This window comes from Musa acuminata, chromosome BXJ1-5, assembly GCF_036884655.1.
Source record: "Musa acuminata AAA Group cultivar baxijiao chromosome BXJ1-5, Cavendish_Baxijiao_AAA, whole genome shotgun sequence".
NCBI lineage: Eukaryota > Viridiplantae > Streptophyta > Magnoliopsida > Zingiberales > Musaceae > Musa > Musa acuminata.
The window spans coordinates 9,432,739-9,442,273 of NC_088331.1; the positions used below are offsets into that span (position 1 = coordinate 9,432,739).

At 56.9% G+C, this 9,535-nt stretch overlaps 1 protein-coding gene across 1 annotated transcript; it reads right to left on the reverse strand.

Moving 5' to 3' along the window:
• Positions 1-5,764: 5,764 nt before the first annotated feature.
• LOC135675240 (uncharacterized) lies at positions 5,765-7,090 on the reverse strand. The gene has a single exon (XM_065185518.1). The coding sequence runs from the start codon at positions 7,088-7,090 to the stop codon at positions 5,765-5,767; it is 1,326 nt and encodes a 441-aa protein (XP_065041590.1).
• Positions 7,091-9,535: the final 2,445 nt, after the last annotated feature.

The following is a 9,535-nucleotide window of genomic DNA, read 5'->3' on the forward strand; positions in this document are numbered from 1 at the left end:
CTTCCACCCTATTGTCTAGGATTTGAGTTTGTGGTTAGGTGCATGCTTCTTACTTACCTTGTGCTTGATAAAGTGATTGCAATAGGTCCGAGTCAGTCAAGTCAACCAACTGTAAACTACCTTAAGCCGGGAATTGAGCTTTTCGCTTGGCCACCTAAAACGAAAAATACACGGCCTTCCTCTCTACTATAAAAGCCCAGAGGTCACCTCCTCGACAATCACTTTGCCAACGCTATTTACTAGTAAGCCAACCTCCATTATACCATTTATCAAACTCATACATCAAATTGAGAATTTTCAGCAACCATTTTCCATGCTAAACTGGCAAATATGCACTGAAATAAAAGATGGCGAGCAAACTCATCGCAATAAAAGATTGTCAGCAACTCGAGTTCGGGTTTCGAGGAGGTAAGATCTATGAGACGACCTTTCTTTATCATTCTCAAGAGATGATTATAGCTTTGGATTCATCGTCTCTTCTGAAAACGGTATAAAATTTGTATGAATTGAAGGTTCTTCTCTCCATCAGAACAATAGGGCCGATTGCTTGTCTGGGCTCTGCTGGTTGGTATCGTAATCCTACTTGATGATCCCTTTCTGCATGTATTCCTTTTGTCCACGACATTTATAATAATAAACTTTGCAGGGAAAGATGATACGTGGGGATTTTGTCTCGGGTTGATGAAACTGATGGATATTGATGCAGTCTGCACCTGTTTAGGCCGTGACCTCGGGGTGGTACGGCTCGGTTCAGGGGTCCGAATGCTGAGGATCACAGGTAGAGCTTCTTGACATCTTTGGGGAAGCGCTCGCAGCAACCCGATCGGGGCGTGGTCTTCGGAGATGACTAGTTCCAGCGTCCCGGTAACGCGGTCGCCGTGTACCTGCACAAAGGTCGGATCGTATCTTCGGCCCGACCCCTCCGACGGTCTAATTAGTGGACGAGAAGAGGATTTCTGTGTGTAGAACTTGTGCTGTTGTCCCCCCCCCCCCCTATTACCTTTAGGGCTCTGGACTATTTATAGTTTGGGTCTGATACTACCTGATGTTCCTGCCTGTCAGAGCAGGGTCGTGCCTCTGGCTGGATTTGACATCGCCATTAGGGTCGCGTGGCGGACCATCCTGTCGCAGGGTATGGGCGGCCTCGGTCGTCGCCTTCTGCGTTTGGGTGAACGTGCAGGGTATGGGCGATGGAGCCGCTGGCTGAGAGGGGGTGACGTTGGCGACGTCGGGTCAGCGTTAATGGCCGTTCACTCGGGCAGGGTGTGGGCCACGCGCGGATGGCATCGTGGCATGTCTCCCTGAGGGGGGTCACTTCGATTGTCCAACCATGGGATGGCTGGCATCACAGTCCGTGTCCCCGTTGACTCTATGGTGACCCCCCTATCACTTCCCCCCCCCCCCAGGCGGAGGCGTGTTGCATCGATTTTTTAGAGTTCAGTGGATGGATGGCGTCCTTGTGTAATGTTTGACTCAAACGAGCGACTCGTAATGACTGGATCGTCGAGTCGCAAGTCGGGGACTGAACTGGAGCGACTTGTAATGACTGGATCGACGAGTTGCGAGTCGGGGACTGAACTGGAGCGACTCGTAATGACTGGATCGACGAGTTGCAAGTCGGAAACTGAACTGGAGCGACTCGTAATGACTGGATCGCCGAGCCGCAAGTCGGGAAATGAACTGGAGCGGCTCAGGATATGCTTTGAACCGACGAGTCGCAAGTCGGAGGCCGAACTGGAGCGACTCGTAATATGACTGGATCGACGAGTCGCAAGTCGGGAACTGAACTGGAGCGACTCGCCATGACTGGATCGCCGAGCCGCAAGTCGGGAAATGAACTGGAGCGGCTCGGGATATGCTTTGAACCGACGAGTCGCAAGTCGGAGGCCGAACTGGAGTGACTCGTAATATGACTGGATCGACGAGTCGCAAGTCGGGAACTGAACTGAAGCGACTCGCCATGACTGGATCGCCGAGCCGCAAGTCGGGAAATGAACTGGAGCGGCTCGGGATATGCTTTGAACCGACGAGTCGCAAGTCGGAGGCCGAACTGGAGCGACTCGTAATATGACTGGATCGACGAGTCGCAAGTCAGGAACCGAACTGGAGCGACTCGTAATATGACTGGATCGACGAGTCGCAAGTCGGGAACTGAACTGGAGCGACTCGCCATGACTGGATCGCCGAGCCGCAAGTCGGGAAATGAACTGGAGCGGCTCGGGATATGCTTTGAACCGACGAGTCGCAAGTCGGAGGCCGAACTGGAGCGACTCGTAATATGACTGGATCGACGAGTCGCAAGTCGAGAACTGAACTGGAGCGACTCGTAATATGACTGGATCGACGAGTCGCAAGTCGGGAACTGAACTGAAGCAACTCGCCATGACTGGATCGCCGAGCCGCAAGTCGGGAAATGAACTGGAGCGGCTCGGTATATGCTTTGAACCGACAAGTCGCAAGTCAGAGGCCAAACTGGAGCGACTCGTAATATGACTGGATCGACGAGTCACAAGTCGGGAACTGAATTGGAGCGACTCGCCATGACTGGATCGCCGAGCCGCAAGTCGGGAAATGAACTGGAGCGGCTCGGGATATGCTTTGAACCGACGAGTCGCAAGTTGCCTCGCGTTGGCGCTGTGCCTTGGACGTAGGCCTTTCTTGTACCTGGGAGTCACTGCTTTGCTATCTTCCAAAGGCAAGAATGCAGGCGCCGTAAGTTGTGGCGGTGGGGTGTGCGGCGCTGCACGCCACGTGGCGCTCCGAGGGGAGGTGGCGCGGCTCTCGGGGATCAGGTTCCCCTGGGCGGGATCTCCGAAATCGGTGAATGTGGGATTCTGAGGTGCCCTGCTGGCCTCGAGGGCCGCGATCTGCTCTTTCCTTCCTCGGGAAGCTCGACCGTCGTCCACGGCTTATTATACATAAGCCTTCCCCAGAGGGGTTCCCCTGCCACTGCTTGGTTGCCGTTATTCTGTCCAGCCGCTGCTGCTCCCTGTTCGCTCTGTCTCTCGACTCAGGCCTTTTCCCATCGTCTTGAGGTTAGGATGTCTTCGTCTTCCTCCTCCTCCTCTCCTTCAACTTCTACCTCCTCTTCCGAGCGCCCCGGGGTTAGGCATTTGTCTCCGAGGAGCGTATCCCTAGAAGTGGGAGGGAGTTCTGCCCTGCTTGAGAAGTTCAAGCAATGGCATGACGTAGACTCGGTGGTGACGGAGGAGCTTCTGGGGGAGCTTCAGGCTCGCTACTAGATCCCGGAGGGTTATACCCTGTCCGCCCCCCGTCCGGGTCAGCGCCCGTATGACCAGTTTCCTCAGGGGTTTGGTTTGACGGCGGGCGCCCTTGAGGCGGGGTTACGGTTTTCACTCCATCCCATGATTGAGGACTGCCTCCGTAAGTGGGGTATATCGCCATCTCAGATGGCGCCAAATTCGTGGCGCTATTTAGTCGTCTTCCTTGGAGAGTGTCGGGCGGCCGAGATAGAATCGTCCAGGGATCTATTTCTGGCTTGCTTTCGACTGTGTCGGGGTCGGGGCGGCTATTACCTGGCCGCGCGTAGCGGGTTCAAAATCGGCGGCGCTCCTTCCAACAATAAAGGTTGGAAGAGCCGCTTCTTCTTTGTCAGTTGCAGTCGGGGATGGGGCTTTAGCATTGGGTGGACCTCCCGCTCTATCGACAATGTCCTCCCGCTGCTTTCTGGCAGGGAGTCGGCGGATGTGGATCGTCTGAGGGGCATTCTGTCTTCTTCTCGGGCAATCGGGGAGATGACCGAGGAGTGGCTGGCCACTGCAGGGCTGAGCCCGGCTGCCGGGGGTATGGTTGTTCTTTATGCCGCGTATAGCTTTTTGTCTCGAGCCGCCTGACCAACCGGGCTTTCTTTTGCAGAAATGGTGGATCTTCAATCTGTGAAGAAAGCGTCTCAGGGCCGATCCAGGGTGGCCGCGCCTCGGGGTGGCGACGATTCGGGAGCCGTCCCGAAAAGGGGGGCGTCGGAGGGTGGCCCGGGCTCTCCGGACGTGAGGCGCCCGTCCAAGAAACTGAAGACCGTGTTCAGGAAGGTGTTCGCGAGGTCGGCTGCTCGTGAACGAAATCTTGCGGGAGGCGTTCCGCTGGGCGAGGCCTCGGGGGCTGCCAAAGGTAAGGAGGCGGCCGGGTCAACCGGAGGGGATCCTGCGCCAGGGGCTTCTTTGCGCCCGAAGTCGATGCGGGACTTGTGCTGCGTCGGTGGGTCGGCCAACGAGGAGTACCGGACTCCGGGCATGACATGCCTTCCTACTAGAGCGGCAGGAACTCCCTATGTTCCTCGGTGGTCCGCCCTTAAAGCGGACAGCCGTGTATGGGCCGATGGATCGATGGCCCAGGAGTTCATCCGGGGCGCGCTGCACCCGCTGTTGGCCAAGGAGCTTTACGGCCTGACCTCGGAGGCCTTGGCAAATCGGGCGGCCAAGTCTCTGGTCTGGGTAAGTACCGGCATCTCGCTCCCATTCAATGGCTATTTCCTGTGGATCTTGACGTTACATCTCGGTGCAGGGCCAACATTACGCCATGGCTCTGCTCGACCGGGCCCTTGACGCTAGGAAGATGATTGAGCGCCAATCGAGCGCCTTCGCCGCGCTGCGCCTCGAGAACGAAGAGCTGAGGCGGTCGTCCGGCCCGGAGGTTGTAGCAGCCGCCGAGCAGCGCGCCTCGGCTTTGGAGGAGGAGGTGAGGCACCTGAAGGCCAAGCTGGAGGAGAGTCAGGCTCGGGCCCGAACGCTGGATGATGAACTGCAGACGCTCTCGAACGACATTGAGTCCGCCCGATCTTCGGCCTGGGTGGCTAAGGAAGCCCTGAAGGAAGAGCAGCGAGCGCTGCCAGAGCGGCTGGAGAGAGCAGTCGTTGAGTACAAGGCCTCGGCGAGTTTTGAGCGTGGCCTGGTAAGGTCGGGGTGGGTGACGTATGAATTCGGATACCGGGTGGCCTGTGCTCGCGCCCGATCGACCCATCCGGAGTGGGAGCTGGAGCCGGACCCTTTTGCCGATCACCCTGCGGATGATGGCGTGGATATGCCGGGGAGCGTTCCCTTTGATGATGGGCCCGAGACGCCTCCTCCGAGTTGATTTGTATTTTACTTTTTGTTTTTGGCTGGGTCGGCCTTTGATCTCTGTATCGCCTACCCATTGCATGTACATATCTTTTATATTGGAGGTAGTTCGTTCTGACTATTGTCGCGTGAGTCCCTTATAATGCATGCCCTCGTTTGATCTTTCTTTATGGATAGAACTTCTTCAGGTTTGTTGCGTTCCAGGTTCTTGGTAAGTGGTTTCCTTCCATAGTTTCGAGTCGGTAGGTCCCTTCTCGGACCATGTCGTAGACCCTGTATGGGCCCTACCAGTTGGGTGCGAGCTTGCCTCCCGCCCGGGTCGGGTCGGTTACCTCTGCCTTGCGGAGGACGAGATCTCTGATCTTGATTGGGCGGGGACGGACTCTTCGGTTGTACATTCGTGCCACGGCCTTTTTATAGGCCAGGGAGCGCAGGTGGGCCTCGATCCTCCTTTCCTCAAGGAGGTCTAAGTGCGCTCTCAGGCCTTCCTCAGAACCATCTTGTTTGTAACCCGAGGTGCGAAAAATTGGGAATACCATTTCGGGCGGGAGGACCGCTTCGGTCCCGAATGTAAGGCTGAACGGGGATTCGCCTGAAGCCGTCTTCGGGGTTGTCCGCATCGCCCATAGAACGCTCGGCAGCTCGTCTACCCAGGTTCCGTGCGTGCCCGAGACTCTCCTCCTGAGGCCCTATAGAATCGCCTGATTCATTACCTCGGCTTGCCCGTTGGTCTGGGGGCGCGCCACCGAGCTAAACTTCAGTTGTATTCCATACGACGAGCAGTAAGCTTTAAACTTGGCGTTGTTGAACTGGACCCCATTGTCGGTGATAATGGACCTCGGGATCCAGAACCGAGTGATGATGTTCTTCCACGTGAAGCTTTGAACTTGCTTCTCGGTGATGGAGGCCAAGGGTTCGGCTTCAACCCATTTTGTGAAATAATCAACCCCGACAATGAGGAAACGTCGTTGCCCCGAAGACGGAGGAAAGGGGCCGAGGAGATCGAGTCCCCACTGGGCGAAGGGCCAAGCGATTTCCATCGGGTTGAGAGGGACCGCCGGTTGATGCTGCAGTCTGGCGTGCTGTTGGCACGGTTGGCATTGTTGCACGTATGATGCGGCGTCTCGGCGCATCGTTGGCCAGTAGTATCCTTGTCGGAGGGCCTTGAAGGCCAAGGTCCGACCCCCGATATGCTCCCCGCAAATTCCCTCGTGAAGCTCGGCGAGGACAGTGTTGGCCTCGGGTGGTGCGAGGCAGAGCAAGAGGGGCTGTGAGAAACCTCTGCGGTACAGCTTCCCACCGACTACGCTATACCAGGCCTGTGTTCGCCTTAGTCGTCTTCCTGTCGTTGGGTTGTCGGGCTCTGTCCCATCTGTCTTGAAGCGGAGTATCTCCTCCATCCAGTTGGGCGGGGTTCGAGTCTCGACGACGCCGCAGGACGGTATGGTTGGCGCTGCTATGGGCTCGGTCATGGAGGTTTCTTCTAAACCCCGTGCGGAGGCTGCTTTCGCCAGGGCGTCGGCTGATGCGTTCTGGGCCCGGGGCACTTGCGTGATTGAGAACCGGCTGAAGAGGCGGGCGAGCCGCTGCGTTTCCGCCAGGTATGATGCCATTGTGGGGTCCCGGGTCTCGTAGCTCCCATTCACGTGTCCTGTCACCAGCTGAGAGTCGTTGAATACCTCGAGGTTGTCTACCTGCATCTCTAAGGCGAGGCGTAGGCCATGTAGTAGCGCCTCATACTCGGCTTCGTTGTTAGTGGCTGGGAATTGCAGTCGGATGGACCTCTCGTAGGTTTCTCCAATAGGGCTTCTAAGGACGAGGTCGATTCCGGCTGCGCCGGTGATGGCGGAGCCATCGACGTGCAGGGTCCACGCGCGGTCGGTGTCCCTCCGTCCATCTGCACAATCCTCGGGCGTTAGTTCAGAGATGAAGTCGGCCAGTACCTGGGCTTTGATGGCGTTCCGAGGAGAGTATTGGATGTCGAACTCGCTGAGCTCGACCGACCACCGTAACATTCGGCCTGACACGTCGAACTTGGATAGGATTTTCTGCAGCGGCTGGTCAGTGACGACTTTGATTGTGTGGGACTGGAAGTATGGGCGCAGCTTTCGCGCTGTCTTTACCAACGCCAGAGCCAGCCTTTCGATAGGGGGGTATCGCGCCTCGGCTCCGGCGAGGACGTGGCTGACGTAATAGATAGGCTACTGCTTCGGCGGTGCTTCTCGGACCAATACCGAGCTGACTACTCGTGCTGACGCCGCTAGGTAAAGGCCCAGGGTTTCCCCTGGCTCAGGGGAAGCGAGTCGGGGTAGGCGGGTAAGGTACGTCTTTAGGTCTTCAAAAGCTTCCTCGCACTCGGGGGTCCAGGTGAAGTTGTTGACTTGTTGCAGGGCCTGGAAGAAGGGCAGGCATCTGTCGCCTGACCGGGATATGAATCTACTGAGCGCCGCCAGCTTCCCCTTGAGGCACTGTACCTCTTTGACGGAGCAGGGTGAGTGCATCCGGGTTATGGCCCGTACCTTTTCCGGGTTGGCATCTATTCCCCTCTGGTGGATGACGAAGCCGAGGAATCTTCCCGAGCTAACCCCGAAGATGCACTTTGCGGGGTTCAAACGCATATTGAATCGTCTGAGGGTCTGAAAGGTTTCCGCCAAGTCGGCCAGGTGCGCCTCCGCGGTTCTGCTCTTTACGATCATGTCGTCCACATATATTTCCATGTTCCTGCCAATTTGGCGTTTGAACAGCTTGTCGACCATCCTCTACTGGTAGGTTGCCCCAGCGTTCTTTAGGACGAACGACATCACCTTGTAGCAATATATTCCTCTGTCGGTGATGAAGGCGGTATTCTCTTGGTCTTTTGGTGCCATGTGGATTTGGTTGTAGCTCGAGTATGCGTCCAAGAAGGTAAGGAGTTCGCAACCCGAGGTGGCATCGACTAACTGATCTATCCTCGGGAGCGGGTAGTAGTCTTTGGGACACGCCTGGTTGAGATTGGTGTAGTCAACGCACATCCGCCAGCTTCCATTAGGCTTTTTAACAAGGACTACATTTGACAGCCACTGGGGGAACTTCACTTCGGAAATGAATCCGGCCTTTGTCAATCGGTCGACTTCTTCGCTGATCGCCTTCTGCCGGTCGGGGGTGAACCTCCGTGGCCTTTGCTTCACAGGCTTGGCCTCGGGATTGATGTTAAGCTGGTGTTCGGCTACCGTGCGATCGATCCCTGGCATTTCCTTGGGCGACCATGCGAATACATCAGTGTTTTCCTTCAGGAACTCGACGAGCTGGAGCTGGTTTTCTCTGGGTTGGGCCGCGCCGATTTTCACAGTCTGACCGGGTCGGTCTCCCTTTATCAGCTCCTCGGTAAGCTGCTCGGGGGGTTCAAGGTGCGTTGGTGTGGCAGCCTCTTCTCGAGGGTCTGGGATATGGAGGCATGCCCTCTTCGGGAGGGAGACCGCGGTGAGGTAGCACCTTCTCGACTCTCCTGGGTTGCTTCGTGACTCTCCGACCCCTGCCGAGGTGGGAAACTTGATGGCTCGGTGGTAGGTTGAGACTACCGCTCTCAGCTTGTTGAGCGTTGGGTGTCCGAGGATGACGTTGTAGGCCGAGGGCAGGCTGACCACCATGAACGTAGTCATTATTGTCCTGGTCCTTGGTTCCTCCCCAATGGTGACAGGGAGTGTGGTGGTGCCAAGCGGGGAGATTGAGTCTCCGGTGAATCCCGCGAGGGCCGAGCTTATGGGAATGAGGTCCTCGGTGGGCAAGCCGAGCCTTTTGAAGGCGTCGAGGTACAAGACGTCGGCGGAGCTCCCAATGTCGACCATTACCCTCTTTACCCGAGCGTTGGCGATCTGGATGGAGATCACCAGAGCGTCGTCATGATGGGACCGTTCCCCCTCCTCGGCCCCAAAAGAGATTTCGGGTTCTAGCTCGGGTCGGGGGCGTTTCTCGACCGAGCTCCGGGCGTAGGATTTCCTTGAGCTTGAGCTGCTGTTGCCTGCCGCCGGTCCCCCGATGATGACATCGACCTGCATTTCGACGGGCATCCGGGGACGCAGTGTTGCTTCTCGAGGTTCCTTGAGATAGCGGCCGAGGTACCCCCTTCTGATCAGCTCCTCAATCTGGTTCTGGAGGTCGTGGCAGTCCTCTGTGTCATGGCCATGGTCTCGGTGGAACCTACAGTATTTCGACCGATTTTTGTAAGTAGCTCTCATGGGATTGGGGGGCCGCAAAAGACCTTTCTCCCTGATCTGGAGGAAGATCTCGGTACGAGGCGTGTTGAGTGGGAGGGGCGGAGGCCTCGGGAGCCGCTGCTCGGGATGGTCAACCCTCCGACGGGGTTGCGGGTCGACCGACGAGGTGGCGGCTCGGGATTGCTCGATCCACGGTTTCTTCCCGATCGCGTGTCTTCCTACTGCCAATGCTTCGCCGGCAACGTATTGGTTGGCACGGTGGAGCAT

Coding starts and splice junctions, on each gene's coding strand:
- LOC135675240 (XM_065185518.1), bottom strand. CDS start 7,090: ATGTTACGGTGGTCGGTCGAGCTCAGCGAGTTCGACATCCAATACTCT.